The sequence below is a fragment of the Sinocyclocheilus anshuiensis genome, unplaced genomic scaffold, assembly GCF_001515605.1.
Source record: "Sinocyclocheilus anshuiensis isolate Anshui unplaced genomic scaffold, SAMN03320099.WGS_v1.1 scaffold637, whole genome shotgun sequence".
NCBI classification, from domain to species: Eukaryota; Metazoa; Chordata; class Actinopteri; order Cypriniformes; family Cyprinidae; genus Sinocyclocheilus; species Sinocyclocheilus anshuiensis.
Window position 1 is genome coordinate 1,081,632 of NW_015539816.1, and position 19,016 is coordinate 1,100,647.

At 38.3% G+C, this 19,016-nt stretch overlaps 1 protein-coding gene across 1 annotated transcript in view; it reads left to right on the top strand.

Annotated features, from left to right (window-relative positions):
* Positions 1 to 19,016, top strand: part of LOC107683937 (midasin-like) — a 51,500-nt gene that overhangs the window by 31,200 nt on the left and 1,284 nt on the right. Inside the window, 43 exon segments of the mRNA XM_016480014.1 lie at positions 360 to 486; positions 889 to 1,053; positions 1,171 to 1,385; positions 1,634 to 2,021; positions 2,129 to 2,241; positions 2,723 to 3,380; positions 4,030 to 4,191; positions 4,338 to 4,623; positions 4,716 to 4,954; positions 5,864 to 5,959; positions 6,055 to 6,149; positions 6,255 to 6,406; positions 7,482 to 7,634; positions 7,928 to 8,037; positions 8,114 to 8,187; positions 8,496 to 8,679; positions 8,839 to 8,992; positions 9,229 to 9,375; positions 9,524 to 9,650; positions 9,733 to 9,838; positions 9,974 to 10,089; positions 10,343 to 10,762; positions 11,340 to 11,563; positions 11,862 to 11,999; positions 12,084 to 12,262; positions 12,349 to 12,556; positions 12,685 to 12,776; positions 13,032 to 13,167; positions 13,318 to 13,622; positions 13,881 to 14,016; positions 14,509 to 14,822; positions 14,920 to 15,075; positions 15,447 to 15,548; positions 15,723 to 15,921; positions 16,077 to 16,241; positions 16,326 to 16,483; positions 16,960 to 17,049; positions 17,183 to 17,298; positions 17,492 to 17,666; positions 17,903 to 17,976; positions 18,122 to 18,236; positions 18,406 to 18,472; positions 18,576 to 18,718. Of these exon segments, the coding sequence (XP_016335500.1) occupies positions 360 to 486; positions 889 to 1,053; positions 1,171 to 1,385; positions 1,634 to 2,021; positions 2,129 to 2,241; positions 2,723 to 3,380; positions 4,030 to 4,191; positions 4,338 to 4,623; positions 4,716 to 4,954; positions 5,864 to 5,959; positions 6,055 to 6,149; positions 6,255 to 6,406; positions 7,482 to 7,634; positions 7,928 to 8,037; positions 8,114 to 8,187; positions 8,496 to 8,679; positions 8,839 to 8,992; positions 9,229 to 9,375; positions 9,524 to 9,650; positions 9,733 to 9,838; positions 9,974 to 10,089; positions 10,343 to 10,762; positions 11,340 to 11,563; positions 11,862 to 11,999; positions 12,084 to 12,262; positions 12,349 to 12,556; positions 12,685 to 12,776; positions 13,032 to 13,167; positions 13,318 to 13,622; positions 13,881 to 14,016; positions 14,509 to 14,822; positions 14,920 to 15,075; positions 15,447 to 15,548; positions 15,723 to 15,921; positions 16,077 to 16,241; positions 16,326 to 16,483; positions 16,960 to 17,049; positions 17,183 to 17,298; positions 17,492 to 17,666; positions 17,903 to 17,976; positions 18,122 to 18,236; positions 18,406 to 18,472; positions 18,576 to 18,718 (7,579 nt within the window).

Sequence of the window (19,016 nt, forward strand, 5' to 3'; positions counted from 1 at the left end):
AAAGTTGTCTGAAATATAAAAACTCAAGTAAAGTACAGATACTCCCAAAAAATACTTAAGTACTGTAACAAAGTATTATTACTTCGTTACATTACACCACTGGTTTTAGTAATATTAGTACTTGAACTTTTCACATTTTCAGATAGATTTTTTTATCTAATATTTATATTTCATTTTATTTGAACTTTCTCAATTAGCAAAATGTTTTATATAAGTTTTAATTTTAGTAAACAATAACACTGGAAATTGGCACTTGATTTTATAAAGTAGGATCTTGTAGCACAAGGCCGTTAATAAGACTTTATTCTTTGTTCTGTATAATGTTTTATTCATATTGTTTTGCATATTTTGGTCTACAGGAGCAGTAAGAAAGCAGAAGATGGTCTGCGCAGGTCCTTCTCTAACCATCTGCGTTTCTGTATGCAGTCGACCCCCATGAATATCCGACAGCTGCAGCCTCTCTGGTTCCTGCTCGGCACTGAGCGGGTCTGTCAAAACACCTTCATAATCATTCTGGTGTTTTTCTGAATGACCGCATTGATGATTGTTGAATTTACCATACAAACAATACAATGATTAAGCTTGATCTTTACATTTATCATGCAGACAATACAAGTGACCTTTGTTAAACATTCCATTTATAAATGTTAAAGCATTCAATCCTCCATTTACCGAGAAACACATGCTGCACTAGGGACTAATATTTTAAAGGGGTCATATGATGCTTTTTTAAAGATCATTATTTTGTGTATTTGGTGTAACAGAATTATGTTGACATGCTTTAAAGGGGTCATATGATGCTGCTAAAAAGAACATTATTTGACCCCTTTAATTTCAGTTCATCTCAGTTTTTAAATCTGATCAGTCTTCTTGTAATTCCCTCCCCAGCCTGTGGAGGAGCTGCCGCTTGTGTGGTGTGAGCTGCTGTCTGAGACACTCGCAGCGTTATGGAGCGGAAGCGTGACCTCTGACCCTGACCGCTGGCTGAAGTGGAATCCGCTGAACCCTGAGGAGCACATGAACTCCAGATCACTGTTGGGACCATCTGATACGGTGTGTGTGTGTGTTTGTAGAGAAAGAACTAAAAATAAAGGGGTTTTTTTTGTATTTAACGTAGAAATAACTTGTATCTTCATAAATAACCTTGATGCGATGTCTGTTGATGTGAAGGGTCCTGGCATGCTGAGTCGTGCAGTGTGGTCCCGCTGCATGCTGGGAGTTCTGAGCAGCACTGATGCTGGCGGCCGATGGGATCCATCGGGGTCACACTTCCTGTCATCATCACGTTTGACCCTGGGCGAGTGGAGAGAGAGAACCGGGCAGCTACAAGATCTGAGTGCTGTGATCTGGGATAATATGGCTATGCCTGAGCTTGCTGACTTCAGGTAGAGACACATATCACACCTAGTTAAGGAACACGTCTTGTTAGATTTTAAATATTTTAGAACAGTATTGTATTCGATTTTTTTTATATATATATTTAAATTTCAAAAATTTTATAAATGTTTTTATTCTTTGGTAAATGTTTAATATTTTTATAATTGTTAAAATAAACAGTTTTTGTCATTTCTGTTGTGCAGTGATTAATTTTTAATTTTCTGTCTCTTTCAATCCCCTTTCTCATTCTCTGTAGATTAACTGACTGTAGGTTGCAAGGACTTGTGTTGCGTAAACAACTGCAGTCTCTCTCTGAGCTGTTGTCTCCAGGTTTACAGGAAAGCTATGCAGAATCCTGTGACAGTCTAACTGAAGGCCAGGACCCTATTTCTGCAGCGCAGGAGATTCAGATCGCCATCAGAGAAGGCCTGCCGGAAAATCTGCTCCCAGAGGGCTTTCTAGATACCCTAGTGACATGCTTGACACAGTTTGCACAAAACCGGGCACAAGATTCAGTCCAACTTTCCCGGTCTGGAGTTTTCTGGGTGAATATGGGTCTGCTGCAAATCCAAATTTGGGCTCCACAAACAATTTTTGACCCTGCAGCAAAAAGGGCATATAAACTCCGCTATGCACAAGAAGAGGTGAGACAAGCTTGCAAGTGGTAGCTTTTGTGAGATTTCTGGAGATTTATTGCAGCCTTTCAATTACATGTAAATCACCTCAAGATGACTTTCTTTGTGTCTCTCAGCTTGCTTTACTACAGGAAGAGTGGAGAGGGCGGAGTCTGTCCTCACAGCTGCTCACAGGGGCGGAGCTTGAGGAGAGTAGCACAACTGACAACTTCCAGCATCCTCGCATCAGGTAATGAATATGATATGACAGATGTGAGAGATTTTCAACTAATATCAACCGATATTGAAATAACTAGTGCTGGGCAAAGATTAATCGCATCCAAAATAAAAGTTTTTGTTTATGTAATATATGTGTGTGTACTGTGTATATTTGTTGTGTATATATAAATACACACACATACAGTATAGATTTTGTATATATAATAAACATAACATATTTTTCTTAAATATATACATGCATGTGTGTGTGTTTACAAATACATAATAAATAAACACAGTACACACACATATATTATGTACACAAAAACTTTTATTTTGGATGTGATTAATTGCGATTAATCGTTGACCAGCACTAATATTGATATTAAATTGTTTATGATCAAATCCCCTCAATATCCTTTTTTTCGTATTGTACATCAGGGATATTCAATTAAATTTCCAATTTCCAATTGGATGTTGAATTCTCTTTTGTTGTTTGTGTGTGTTTGTAGGTACTTGTGGATCCGTATGCAGCAGGTGAAGGAGCAGATTTGTGAACTGAGTCGTAAACAAGCCTGCCGCCCCCCTGACCCCCAATATGGTCGCCTGTATCAGGAACTTCAGCACTACCTGTGCAGCATCGGCCAACCAGCTGCAGTGGGCAACCTGCTCTCCCACCTCCTGAAGGCCTTACAGGCCCCAAAATCAAGACTGGGAATTCAGGGTTTGTTGAAGGAGGAAGCTGTCTGGCAGGCTTCACAGCACCGCTTTGCCCAGCGGCTGGTTGAGGAGTACCCGCTTTATCCTGACGTGGTTGTACCCCTACGGGCAGCAATTTTGCAAGTGCAGCATGGCATGCGACTCCTGGCGTCTCAGGTGTCCTCGTCAGTGACTGCCCAACCGGGTCTGTCACGTCTCGTGTCCACTATGCTAGCTTTTCCAAGTCCAGCGTCGTCCTCTGATATGGCTTGTGCAGACTACCTGTGTTCAAGGGAATGCTTGCACATGCTAAAGGGCCTGGGAAAGCAGTTGCCAGCAACAGAGGTCAGCCGTGTGATCCCAGATCATGCACTTTTGTTGTTGAATGCACTGCTGTACATACAGAGTCACACACTGAGTGCTGGACATCTCAGTGCAGAGACGCAAAAACTCTTCAGACATGTTTGCCAGGTGAGATATGAAGTAAAAATATCCCAAATAATATTTTGAATTTAATTTCAATGAGATTTTGAATCTCAGATTTTTAATGTGGTGTCCTCTAACTTTTTATAATAAATACATAAATAATTAAATAAATAAATAAACCATTTGTATACTAAATAAATACATAATATGGATATATAAAAGGTTCATTTGGTATTATGTATTATTTTAGAATTTGTTAATATTTTATATTGCCTTTTATTTTTATGTTTTCAGTTCAGTTTCATTTTCATATTAGTTACAAATTTTTATTATTTTTTTATTTCTATATAGCTTTCATTTATATTTATTTCTGTTTTATTTTTTGTTTTTATTACTTCAATTATTCAGTTAGTTGCCAAAGCATCATTTCTAATTTTTAGTTTTAAGTTACGTTTTAAGTTCATCCAGTCATTTTAATTTATTTTAGCTTTATTTATTTATGATCAATATATAAGTCATGAAAACTATTTTAAATAGGTTTTTTGTTGTTGTTGTTGTTAATTTAGTTAGTATATAGATATGGACATTCTGTGTGAGAAGAAAAATAATATACTGGTTATATTTGAAAAATAATATAATAATTAGTTTTGTATGATAATTTTGGTTTTGTAACAGACTGTGATGTTTTTTTCAGGCTATAGTGAATGAATGGGACGAGCAGGAGAAGAGAGCGAGAGAAAAAGAGCAGATGGAAGCCAGTCTGTACCGCAGTCGCTCTCGTCTACATGGGACAGGCCTTACAGAGGACCAGCAGGAAGAGAGAGAGTTCAGACGCTCTTTCCCGTCTTACCACAAGGTAAACATGCATTAAAAGGGTCAAATGCAAGTTTTTAAGTGGGATGTAATTTATTTACACACATTTGCATGTTTTGTTGCCCTCTCCATTGTTGCCAGATTGGTAAGAGTTTGTCTTTGGATCAATATTTTGTTTTTTTTCCACAGGATTTTGCTGATATCACTTCAGAACCTAGTCTTGATCAGCCAATAATCATAGAGGATGACGATTATGCAGATATGGAGGAGTCGTCTAGTGAGACGAGCAGCTTCCTGTTGGTCAGCAGCATGAGCACAGTGGTTCAGGTCCATCAGAGACTCTGTTTGTCTTATGCTCAGTCACTGTGGTACCAACCCAACCCGCCAACCAATCACAGCAAAGACCACATCAGTGCCCTGGTTTCGTCATATCAAATCACAGCTCCACTGATAGCCCACTTCTACCATCTAATGGGTATGAAGGCATGATTTTATACAAATCAGAAAACCTCGGCCCCCACATATCTCATCATCTGATCTTTCCCTGTTTATCCCTTTCTCTCTCAGATTGTGAAGTGAACCCTAAATTGATGGGCTCTCAGCTTCTCCTCAGTACTCTGCTCCAGAACACTGTGAGTGGTTCTGGAGGTCCAGCTGGACTGATTCTGCAGAGTGATGGGCCATATGACTTCTACAGAGACACCAATATGAGTCAGGCCCGGATCTGCCTGCCAGCGCTAGAACAGCTGAGTAAGGCTGTGAGACAGCGCCTGAGTGACTGGCCCGAACACCCTGCACTTGTTCAGGTGAGAGAGGCGTTACTGTCACTGTCATTGCAATGATATGTTTCAGGTTTTTTTTAATTGGGTTGAAGGGACCCCCAAGGAACTTGAGGAAAAAAATAAGAGAAAAGAAAATGATTTTACAAAATGTACACTATTGTTCAAAGTTTGGAGTTAATGTTATTGAAAGTCTGTTACGCTCATTATTAATTTGACCAAAAATACAGAACAATACAGCAATATTCTGAAATATGATTACAATTTAAAATAACTGTTTTCTATTTTAATATATTTTAAACTGTAATTTATTCCTGTGATGCCAATTTTCAGGAGCCATTACTCTAGTCTTAAGTGTCACATGATTGTTAATAAATCATATCATTAATAAATCATTATCATTAATAATTGGTGCTCAGGAAACATTTCCTGTTATTATCAATGTTGAAAGCAGTTGTGCTGCTTTATATTTTTGTGGAAACTGACACATTTTATTTCAGGATTCTTTGATGAATAGAAGAACAGCATTTATTTGAAATAACGTTATGTTATAAATCTTTTACTGTTGCTTTTGATTAGTTCAATGCATCTTTACTGAGTAAAATCATTGAACTCATTAAAAAAAATTTAACGGTTGTGTATTTTAGGCTGTTTATTAAACGTCTTGTTTTTAAAGAACGGAGTTAAAATGATGTGCTTAATTTGATAAAAGAACAATTTAATTTGTTAAAAGAATTTGATTAAAAAATGATCAACAAAGCACATTTCTTTGTGCTTTGTATAGTATACATGGTTATTTTCTTGAAAATCTGTAGCTGCATTTATATTTTAAGGAACAGATGCATCTCACAAACTTCTTTGAAACTCATTTGCTATGCAGTATGTTAAAACTTTTGGCTATTTCTCAAATGCCCTCTTTTGTATTATGTGTCGCAGATCACCATAGTAATAGAGAGGATATTGGCGTTTAGTCTTTCCAGCCCTCTAGCAAAGTTCCTTAACGGTCTGGAGATCCTGCTCAGCAAAGCACAGGTAGGGGAATCAGCTCATGACCATTTGTGCACAGCTTAGGTCATCAGTTTCAGATATCAGTTTGTGAGCAGTTCTTCTCTCATTCTTCCTCACAGGACTGGGAAAACAATGCTAGCCGGGCAGTGTCTCTTAGGAATGAGCTGGAAGCTATCACACAGCTCATCATTCAGTGGAGAAAACTTGAGCTCAAGTAAGTAATTAAACCGTCTTAAACTGAAGGTGATGGTTAAAGCTTAAGTTGCTTTAATCTGCTATATGGAGGTCTAATTGGTTTTTAACTACTGTATCTCTGCAGCTGCTGGTCAAGCAGCTTAGATAACGCACAGAAGCGCCATGCTGAGAATTCAACCAAGCACTGGTTGTCCATTTACTAACACGGTCACTCCTACTAGCCACTTCAGCGGGTTGAATTTTATATACAGTAACAGAGCTTGACTCTAGAGTCAAGCATTGATTAATGCTTGTCTGGGACAAGTAGATTTTTTTAAAGGGGCAAGTGAAAGAAGAGAATTTTACTTGCCTGACCGAACAACTAATCTGATTAAAACATCTAATTAGGGAAGCACCGAAATTTTGGTGAGAATGATTCTTATTTTATTACATTCGGTGTAAACGGAACACAGAAGAAACATAAAAATGTAACTTAGTTTTTATATTTATAACATACAGCCTAGTTAAGCAACATGACACGACCAAGAGAGTGAAGTTTTCCCTGAAAACCACGATTGCAAATTTGACATTTTAAAGAGTTAAAACGAGTAGTTAATATAAATTTTAGTTCAATATTTGAATTTGATATATTGTCAATGTTGACCGTTTTTGCTCCATTTGGTTAATGAAAATAGTTCCAAACAACGATTACAGCAGAACAGTCGCTCATGTCTGAGCAACACACAGTGGTGCTGTTGTAATTTTGCAGTGTAAATGCATTCGTGCTATATTTCAGCTACATTGAACTGTCTGTGTAAATGCATCTGAATGCCGCTCCAGTCACTTCTGTTTCTTCTCCAGTGGAAAGATCGATTTTGTAGATACAAAGGTGATTTCATATGACTGGTAACAGCCCTATATTGTCTTATTATATTAAGTGAAATTATTAATAAAATGTAAGAATTTGATATGAAAGATGATGCGTACGTTTCTCCAGTGGAAAGATCGATTTTGTAGATACAAAGGTGATTTCATATGACTGGTAACAGCCCTATATTGTCTTATTATATTAAGTGAAATTATTAATAAAATGTAAGAATTTGATATGAAAGATGATGCATGCATTTAATACGGTTAGGGGAAAATGCCCTTTAAATAGGTCAAAAATGACCTGGAAATCAATTTAAATAAATTTTTGTATGCAGTATTAAGTAATATAAAATGTCATTTCCCAACAACAAAATTGTGGCCAGTGAAAATGCTGAGTGGCTAGTAAATTTGGAAAACCACTAGCCACAGTGGCCGGTTTTATTTATTTTTATTTTTATTTTTTTATCTGTTTGCATTGAATGACACTTTTCTTGTCCAATAGATGATGGTGTGGAGAATCTTTCCCTCTCGTCAGTCTCATCCACCCTGCAAGCCTTCATTGAAGGCTCCACCTTAGGAGAGTTTTCTGTTCGTTTGTCCATGCTGCTTGGTTTTCACTGCCACGTCCTGCTGGCTCCCAAACAGGAAGGATGTGGTAAGAGATATTCTGGATTACAGCATATCCATAGGGACAGAACAATACATATACAATGTTGATACAGTACAGTTTGTTTTATTTTGACTTTTTTTGGTACTTTGTGTATTAGTGCTGCTGTGTGACAAAATGATGACTATGCAGGGCTGCGCTTCCTAAAAGCATCGTAAGCCTAAGTTGATCAAAGCTCCATTGGTTTCAATGGGTCTACGATGTACTTAGGCTTCCGATGCTTTTGGGAAATGCAGCCCAGGCCAAATTAAATGAATAACTTCTTCCTTTTATCCTCACAGACTTGCTCTGCAGTTTGCTCTGGAATCTCTATAAATATTACACACAGTTCTCAGAGAGCATCCAGGCCAAGATCACCCAGCTGAGGTCCCCTATAGAGAAAGAGCTCAAAGTAAGCAAGACTACTGTCAGATGTAATTTTGTCTCCTTTTATTGAGTTAATATAATGTTTATCTTGATGCCTATAGGACTTTGTCAAAATCTCCAAGTGGAATGATGTCAGTTTTTGGTCCATCAAGCAGTCAGTGGAGAAGACACATAGGTGAGGCTGACTGACTGAAAGTTACACTACCATTCAAAAGTTTGGGGCCAGACATTTTAAATTTATTAAAAATAGAAAACAGTTATTTTAAACTGTATTAATACTTTCTTTACGTTTGATAATATAAATGTAGTCTCTGTGAGCATAAAAGTCATCAAAATCATTAAAAAATCTTACCAAACCCAAACTTTTGAATGTGATAATGTCATTATTCATTAGCATGTTTGTTACATTTCAGCACTAGACTTGTTGGGTCTTGTATATTTTACACATTGCTAAAACAGTTATGACATTGTGTCTGTGATCAGGACCCTGTTTAAGTTTGTGAAGAAGTTTGAGGCGGCACTGAAGGAGCCGTGTGCACCGTGTCTGGTGGAGCAGGGCAGTAACAGCAGCATGGATGATGTGGATTCACAGCCTGAGGAGACTTCTCTGCACAGGGTTCATCGAGCACTGAGAGCTGCCCTGCCTGGAAAGGGCAGGGATCTGCAGGTAACATAACCTCAAGCTGAAATTTCAGCCCTTTCCAAACATGACATCTTGAATTCTAGAGGATTTTCTGTTATTGAACAACTCTATTGTCCTTATCATGATCATTATGGTGTTTCTTTTTGTAACAAAGTTGCATTTCAAACACTTTTCATGCATCAGGCTGATGGTCCAGAGGAACTCTCATCTGATAAAGAGCCCTCGTCTCTCCAAGCCCGTCTGCCTGTCCTCACGAGGAAGATGAAAAAGTTGTGTTTTCAACTGGTAAAGAAGACCACTCTGCCTGAGCTCTCAGAAGACCTGGATCAGTTCACAGGTATCACTGTTTGCCTTCATTTATAGGCTGAGAACTTCATAGAGGAGTTTATTTTGTGTTTTTATTATTAAACTAGATTGTTTTATGCTGTCATATTTGCTGTCCTCAGGCTAGTAGAGCTTACTCAACATGTTATGTTTGAGGCTTGTTAAAGGCATACGTGAGGGTGTATGAATTTTGAAAATCTCTTATAAATCAAAAAACTTACATTTTTCTCCAATTTGTTATTGTTCCAGCTGAGATAATTACCAATGTGCAGGCCCTGCAGAGCCTGACGGTGGACCGCAGCATGGAGCAGGAGAAGCAAAAGGCAGAGGTGAAACACATCCTTCTGCAGAAACAGAGAGCACTGGCTGATCTCTTCAAGATGCTTGCACAGATCGGTCAGTCTGAGTCATTTCATGTGGTGTTAGAAAATTGATTTATAAATCAAGGTTCTTTTATTTTATATGGTCCAAAATCTATTCCTTTTTCGCTACAATCTTGAAGTGTATGCAGACAGCAGATTGATTGAGTTTTGTTTCTGTCCAGGTCTGTCCTACCGTAAGGGTCTGACTTGGGGTCATACAGCAGACCCAGATGAGACGCTGTATCTGCAGCCCATGGAGATGAAGATAGCCCTGTCTGCAGTCAAGACACAGGACAACACGGCGCACACGTATGTAACCAGCGTCTACAGACTAGTGCCTGTCATAGAGACTAGAGTCAGAGCCTTATTTAAATAGCAATAATGTTCACAGGTTATTTGCGGAGATGATGGATGCGTGGGAAGGCTGTGAGAAGTACTTCTATCGATCCTGGGCCAGACGCAACGCCATGCTGACGTCATTACAAAGAGCTGTTAAGGTGAGGGCCTCACACCGATATAATGAGCAAAATTAAATGTCTTCTTTATATTTAAAGTTTTATTGTGGTCCTCTTGAGTGCTGCAATAAGGGATTGTTTTTTTGTTTTGTTTTTATTCTTGCTCTGTCCTTCTAGGAGCTTGGACTGGGAAATATACAACGATGTAGAGGTTTCTCTTCTCACCTGTTTAAACTTTTGCTGAGGCAAAGAGGAAGACTTGCCGGACTCACAGAGCACTGGGTCCAACTTAGGTACTGTCCTTTCAAGATTCATTAGATAGACTACCATTCAAATATTAAGCAGCACAACTGTTTTCAACATTGATAATAAGAAATGTTTCTTAAGCACCAAAGCAGCATATTAGAATGATTATTGAAAGATCATGTGACACTGAATTTTTGGTGAGAATAAGACACCTTCCAACTCCAAACTTTTGAATGGCCCACTTAAATACTGTATTTTCTGTTTTCATGTTTTCTGATTCTTTTCTGTTTAAAACAACAGGAAGTTGATCGACAGTATCCAGAGTATCAAGTCTGACACGCATTGCTCTGAAGATGATGTCAGCGGTCTCCCTCCTCAGAAGCCTCTCCAGCACTGGATCATCAGGGCTCAGTCTTCAGTGCTGCACTGCTCTGTTGTTCTCCATCAGCTCTCTTGGATCCTCCAGTGCTGTCCTGAAGGTTCTTCTGCAGCCCCTGCTGAGGCCAGGGAGGGGGAGGTCATGCAGGGTCAAGCCACACTGAGCCACCCGTCTCCCATGCCCCCACACATCCAGCCACAGGCGTGTTTGCTGCGGAGAGGGGAGCAGGCTTGGAAGGAGGTGCAGCAGAAGGTGGAGAACCTAATGAAGGAAGTGAAAGACCTGAAAGAGAAGCTGGATGGATTGGCCCTGGAATCCACAGAAAGAGTTGTCCATAGCTGGTAAGTAAGAGAAACACATCACATTTGAATTGAGCTGTTCAAGTGTGGAAATGTTGTGAACATTTTTATTTTGTTTATTTGTTTATTTATTTATTTTAATTTTATTTGTTTTATTTTATAGGCCTGGGGAAAGTCATAATTTAAAATGTTGGGGTAGTTTCTATAGTTAATTTAATTAATTTATTTTTTGTTTGTTTTTTAAGTCTAGAAAAATCCTCACTAAAAATGTTGGAACCATTTCTGTAGTGAAATTTGTTTTGTTTTATTTTATATTTTACTTTATTTATTTTTTTTTAGGCCTAGAAAAGTCAAAAATTTTAACTTTTTTATTTAAATTTTTTTTTTAATATTTGTTTGCTTGTTTGTTTGTTTGTTTATTTTCTTCGGCCTAGAAAAATAATTTGTAAAAAATTTGTGAAATTTTCTGTTGTGAATTTTATTTTATTTTACTAGAAGTCCTCAGTAACAATGTCATGGAAATTTTTATATTCAACAGAGTCTCAACTCTGTTCTTTATCCATCACCCTTTAAGATTTAAATTACACATCAACATTTATCTCCTGTCTCCTCCTTATAGGGATCACTTCACACTTTGCTGTTCCTCTCTGGACCGGCTAGGCATTGTGGTGGGTCAGATGCCGTCTCTAGAACAACTCTTTATTCCTGATGGTGTTCTGGTCCTCCATACCCAGCCTGCCCTCATCTGCGGTCTCCAGGCCATAAGGACGGAGGTGGAGACTTGCCTCACAGAGTTCACCACCTGGAAGACTCACCTGCTTTCTATCAGACAGTCACAGAAACGTAAGAGCACAGAGTACTTTTCAGACCTTAGACATGTCCGGTCCTTACTTCCTCTTTCAATACATTGACACCAGTGTTGTTGTTGTTAACTAAAATGGTTACAAATATTTTTAAAATAAAATATAAATATTAGATGAAAAAACTTGAACACTAAAATTAATAAAACTAAAACTGAAATAAATTAAAGCTAAATAGAAATATAAAAAGAGAGTAACATCTTGCCTGCATTATCATTTGAGTGTAGTCTATATTGATCTAAATTTACCCTTTTCTTTTCTTTTTTCTTGTCTGCATGCAGGGCGCTCCCATCAATTTTCTGCTGAGTTCTCCAGGCAGCTGGAGAAAACAATAAACATGGTTCTGTGTGCGGTTCAGATGCTTGTTAAGAGGAAGGAGAAGGAAAAACCAGAGGATCAGCAGTCAGAAAGCAAGAGAGGTGGGAATTCACCCAGGATTTTACACAGAGCATGTTCGAGGGAATCTATCTGTGTGTGTGCTCATTTTATGTGTGCTTCTCTAGAGAGTGACTCAGAGGTGGCAGAGGAGCTCTTGAAACCGGGACACTTGAGCAGGTTACTGGAAGAAGACCTGAGTGAAGATGTGTCCAGTCTCTCATTACCAGAGGTCAATGAAGTCGTAACAGAGCTGCTGGAGAGACTTCGATCACACAGGGATGACTGTCAGCCCCACCAACTACAGGTCAGTCGCACACATACATAAACAGTTTTATCTGCAAACAGATTACATCTGAAAATAACAGTGTGTATTGAACATTTTATATGAAGGAACTGAAAGAGGCATGTAGGGGTGTGGTGCGTTTGGAGCCCATGCTGTGTCTGTACTCTGAGTTGGTGAGGTATTATCTGGCTGTTATGATGGGAGCTCACCGTACCACAGGAAAGCTCCTGTCCGTCCTCGCTAACATCTTCACTGAACTCGCACAGAAGGTATATTGTCTCGTGCTTTCCCTCACTGGTCACTGGAGCCTTTCTGAAACAGAATTCAGAATTGTTCAATCTGAAAAGTTACTGTTTGCAACATTATTATTTAGTTTGACTTTAAAACCACTTTCCCCCCAAAACATTTAATTGTCCTGATTTTTTTTTTTTTTTTACATTTTTGTTGCACAGAGTTCCATGATTATGAGGGTGGAGGAATAGGAGAAGGTGAAGGAGTAAAAGACGTCAGTGACAAAATCGAGAACGAGGATCAGGTACATTAGTATGAGGAAACCACTGTTAAGAAAGCATTTGAACATTTAAACTATCTGAAATCTGGAATTAAACTGAATTGGTATTGAACTTACATTTTACACTAAACTGAATTCTCACTTGAGTAAAACTTCAAATCTGAACTGGAGTCGAAATTAAATTCTGAACTGGATTCAATTTGAAATTCTGAACATAATTGAAATTTAAAAGCTGGACTGATGTCAAAATGAATTTCTGAACCTTTGCCTTTTGTACAGGTTGAAGACACTTTCCAGGAGGGTCAGGACAAGGAGGAGGAGCAAAACAAACAGGACATTAAAGAGGAGGACAATGCCATTGAGATGTCTGAAGACTTTGATGGAAAGATGCATGACGGCACAGACCATGAGCCAGGTGACTGCACTTACTGTTACTCAAATAGTTGACAGATTGAACTGAAAATGGTTTTAGCAGGTGCAAATAGTACAATATATAACTTGAATTTCACAATCAATCAAAGATTAGAAAAAACATAATGACATGAATCTCTCGTCTCCTGTTTAGGGGAGGATGAAGAAGACTCTGATAAGGAAGAAGATGAGGAGCTGGATAAGAAGATGGGGGATCTGGGTGATGGTCAGACAGATACTCTGGACGAGAGAATGTGGGGAGATGATGAGGATGATGAGGATGATGTTGACAGTGATAAAGAGGAAGAGTCTGGTCCAGGAATGGATCAGGGAGAGTCAGAGCTGGTGGCAAAGGATGACAACACAGATGCTGGAGAGTCAAACAAAGATAAGAACCAGGACAAAGATCACCCAAAAGATGAGGAAGAAAAGGAGAAAATCCACGAACAGCTGGATGAGGTCAGTCCTTCACCATTTCTGTTGTTTTTTTGTTTTGTTTTTTTATTTAGACAGGACAGTGTAAAACGAACAGGAAACAATGTGGGGGAATTAGGGGGGCGGGATCAGGAAAGATCCACGAGCTGGGATTCAAACGTGTGACGCCCATGTCAATCTTCACCATTTCTTTCCCTCAATATCAAAACTATGGAACCCAATGGAAGAGAGTATAATAATAGGTATATATTTAACAACATGTTCATGTGTGTGTGTTTGTAGCGTGAGTTTGATGAAAATGAAGTAGACCCGTACCACGGTAAGCAGGAGAAGGCGGCAGAAACAGAAGCCATGGACCTGCCAGATGATCTCAACCTGGATGAAGATGGCAAGGATGAAGAGAGAGGAGAAGGAGATGGTATGTTCAATATTCAGGCATCTCCTCTAACAGAAGAAATATTACCATTCAAAACTTTAGGGTTGGTAATATTTTGTAATGTTTTTGAAAGAAGTCTCTTATGCTCACCAAGGCTGCATCAAAAATACAGTAAAACAGTAACATTGAAAAATATTATTACAATTTAAAATACCTATTTTAAAATGTAATTTATTCCTGTGATTGCCAAACTGCATTTTTAGCATTATTACTCCAGTTCTAATTCTAATATCATGATATATAATATCATTCATTTGAAATAGAAATCTTTTGTAACATTATAAATGCCTTTACTATCACCTTTAATCTATTCAATGCATCCTAACCGAAAATAATATTTCTTTAAAAAAAAAAAAAAAATCTTATTAATTCCAAACTTTTGAACAGTAGTGTACATGTACTATAAAATTGGTTTAACTGTAATTATTCTTAATTTGTGCTTTGTTTTTCACACACTTTTTCCTTTTGCTTCAGAGGAGAATCCATTTGATATAGATGACAAACTCATGGAGGTGGATGAGAACAAGGAAGAAGAGAAAGATGGGTCGGAGGAAGGTGGAGATGAGATGACAGATGAGCAACAAGAAGGACAGATAGAGGAACAGGGAGAAGAAGACAAATCAGAAGAGAAGGAAGGAGCAGAAAAATCTGAGAATCAAGAGTCTGACACAGATGAAAGAGGAGAGAATGAAGAAGAGGAGAAAGAGGAGGAGGAGAAAAATAAAGGACAGGAAGAAGGGCAAGATGAGAACAAGTCCATTCCAGCTGATCAAGGGCAAAAGCCAAAGGTGTGTTGTTCAAAAGTCATTTGTTATGGAAATGCAAATAATGCAAACATGCAGAGGAAAAAGACTCGCCTAATAATTGAAATCTGACATTTCACAGGAGGAAGAGAATGAGGGTGAGGATGATGAAGCACAGATGGAATCTGCAGAGAGGAAGGAACATGCGTCAGATGGACAGACAGGAGAGGAGAACGTTCAGAGTGACACCGCAGTAGAGCTGGCTGGAGCTGCGTCAGAGAGAGACCAGGCAAAGGAGGTGTGCAAGTGTCAGCCTTTCAAAAATAAAAAATAAATAAAAAGGTTTTATTTCTTAAAAGAAAAAAGTTTTTTTTTTCATGTGCCCTTGTCATTTTGAATCAAAAACATTATGCCCATTAATGGCGGGACAGTAATCAGTAAAATGATCCAACAATCCAATCGGTTATTATCAGTTCCCAATAGATATGAAGTCCCTTTTCACTCAGATATACTTCAAAATAGGGAACATTAGAAATTATTTCCGGGCCTGGAAAAGTCATGGATGTTTAATAAAATCTTTAAATGAAATTTCTATAGTCAGTATAAAATTCTTGTCAATTTTGGAGCTCAGTTGAGTAAATCAGTTATGTGAATGATCCATGTCCACAGGAGAACGGCAGCGGGGCCGCAGATGCCAGTCAGTCTGAAGGGCACGACTCCAAGCTGATGGCCAGGATGAGTTCACACAAACAGAGGCAGAGAAACACGCAGGTCAGTGTGTTCAATAACATCCTGTTTCACTTGACAATTATTTGCTCATTTATTTAATTGTGGTGTTTTGTCTTGTTGCTGAGAACAGTGCAGTGTTCAAATCACAACTTAAGGCACGAAGTGTAAAATATAAAAAAGCTGATGTCCTCTCTTATTTTAATTTTTTTTTACCAGAGCTTCAAACGCAAACCTGGACAGGCAGATAATGAACGCTCAATGGGTGATTATAATGAGCGTGTGAATAAACGTTTGCGTACGGTTGACAACAGAGAGGAGAAAACGCAAGATCAGTCTCAGCCCAACACACAACAGGAGTCTGACCTGTACGAGCACATAAAACACGGAGAGGAGCGATACAATGCCCAGACATATGGTGTGGATTTGTTTACTATTATGAATATTCTGTCTTTCATTTTGTGTAAAGTGCACACCAAATACTTAATTCAGAAAGGTTGAGCTGTGTGCTTATGTAAGACAGGTTTGAATCTGCCAATCCATGTAAACATACTCTGACTATCTTCTTCGTAGACGCTGCCAGTGCAGAACAGCAGAAGCCGGCTAGTGTGAAACAGGAAGAGGAGGATGAAGAAGCAGACATTGCAATGGATGTGGAGGAAGAAAAGGACCTGCAAGCTGTTGAAGCCCAGGAGCTTAAACCTGAGAAGCTAAACGACAATAAAGCTTCTCAGAAAGGTGGAATATTAACATCCACCAACTGTGTGTGCACATACATGTAACCTGTGTGTCCATGTTTAACGTCCATCCATTCTCTATCAGGTTTGGAGTGTGGGGACTTGGAGGCACAGAAACAGGCCAATGAAGAAGAAAAGGAGAAGCCAGAGACACAGAGGAGCAGTAATGAAGAAAAGATGAAAGAGAGGAGTGACGAGTCCACCATCCACACTGTGCCTGAATTACTAATGGACATGCAAAAGGTATGTTGATTAATGCTTACTCCAGAAGGTTTCTTTTTCTGAATGAAATGAATACTGTAATTCAGCAAGGATGCATAAAATTAAGGAAAAGTGACTGTAAAGACATCTATAATGTTGCAAAAGATGTATATTTCGAATAAATGATATTCTTTTAAACCTTCTAATCATTAAGTTGTTTCTTGATCAGCAAATCATCATATTAGACTGATTTCTGAAGGATCATGTGACACTGAAGACTGGGGTAGTGGAGTAACTTTGCCATCACAGGAATAAATTTCAGTTTGAAACAGAAAACAGTTATTTGACATTTTAATCATATTTATTGATCATGTTACTGTTTTACTATATTTTTGATCAAATTAATGCTGCCTCGGTGGGCATGAGACTTTTTAAAAAGCATTTAAAAAATCGTAATAATCCCAAACCGCTGTATTACATTCAGCATATAGATTTTACAGCAATTTGTGTTCTATCAGGTACCATTGAAGAACCCAGAAGAGCTGAGAAGAGAGATGGAGCTGCAGTTGGAGGCCTGGCAGAGACAGACTTTAGGATCCCAGGAAGAGGTGACATCATAACACCAGTCACATGACAACTGAGTTTCTTCTCTTTACCTCACATATCGAAACTGTAATAAATAAATCTTTTAATCCATTTCTTCTTTTCTTTTTTTTTTCCTTCTTACTCCATGTCCCTCAGGAGAGTGCGGCAGCAGCGCTGTGGCATCAGTACCAGGCCCTGACATCTCCTCTGTCCCAGCAGCTCTGTGAGCAGCTCCGGCTTGTCTTGGAGCCCACACAGGCTGCCAAACTCAGGTCGGTCCTTTACCTTCCCATCCAACCTCAAAAGAAGCATTTCTACTTCTACTAATAGGATCATTTAAAGGAGTATCTTCTCCGATGTCGTTTTTCATTGGTCATATTTATCAGTTCAGACCCTCAACATTTGGGTGTTCTTTCAGTTCTCCTCAACAGTTTTCCATTAACACTCTTTAATGATCCTAAACAGGGGAGACTTTCGCACAGGCAAACGGCTGAACATGCGCAAGGTCATTCCTTACATCGCCAGTCAGTTCCGCAAGGATAAGATCTGGCTGAGGAGAACAAAACCCAGTAAGAGAAACTACCAGATCTGCCTGGCTGTGGATGACTCCTCCAGTATGGTGGACAACCACTCCAAACAGGTACAGTTTCCCAAAATCACTTTAGATATTAAATATCACCTACTGAATTCAACTTAACTAGGGCTTATGTCACAATATTACATGTAGTATTAACATAATATCAATATATAGTTTTTTTTACAGTTATTACTCGGGTATATTGCGACACCCCTAATTTGAACCTGTTAAAATGGAAAGATGTGTTACCCTATTTATTTGAATAAATATTGTATTTGATATTGCGTTTGTCTCTGTAGCTGGCATTTGAGTCGGTTTCTGTCATAGTGAATGCTCTCACACTTTTGGAAGTGGGTCAGGTGGCTGTGTGCAGGTGAGTTCAGTTCATTTTTTTTTTACTCTTATGGCTGAGAAATATTGATGCAAAGATTCTCAGTTTTTCTATTTTTGCTTTAATAAATGAATTAATGCATGCATTCACACACTCATTTATCCATCTTTTAATTCACTTGCTGCAGTTTTGGAGAGAGTGCCCAGCTGCTCCATCCCTTCCGCCAGCAGTTCAATGACCAAACAGGAGCAAAAATACTGCGGCTCTGTCAGTTCCAGCAGAAAAAGACCAGAATAGCTCAAGTAAATATCTCCCTGAACTTTCTTATTGTCTTGATTTTGTTTAATTCAGTTTCTTTTTTATGTTTTTTGTTACATTTATTTGCATTATCTTGTTATATGTTTAAACTGATGACTGTCAGATTCTATCCCACTGCAAATCAAAAGCATTTGGAATATTTTTATCTTTCAGTTTTTAGAGACTTCAACAAATATGTTCATGGCAGCCAAACAGCAGACCCCTGGCTCAACAAGCACTGGTAAAATAATTGATCACATTGATGTAAACAAAGCAGCCCTTAGTTATGAGTCTTGTTTACTTTCTGATCTAATGCATTTCTTTGATTTGTTTTATTTTTACAGAAACGTCTCAGTTACTGCTAATAGTATCTGATGGTCGCGGTTTGTTCTTGGAAGGGAAAGAGAGAGTCGCAGCTGCCGTTCAGGCTGCTCGCAGCGCAAACATCTTTGTCATATTTGTAGTGCTGGATAACCCAAACTCCAGGGTGAGGAATCCGATTGGTTCAACAGGATTTTGTTAACAATCCAGGTTTAGCTAAACTAAAAAAAAATGGATTTGCTATGTGTTTTGACATTATCTAAATTAGTCAAATGAAATGCACTTTGAAGATGCTGAGTGATCCCCAGGTTGTTTTTATTATTATTATTTTTTTTTTTTTACTTAAGATAATTATTTAGCATTTATGAATTTGTAACATTTATCGTAAAATTGTTAGAATTATATTTATTATAATGTAATTACTTAAATACATAATTTAAATAATAAAATAAATATACATTCTT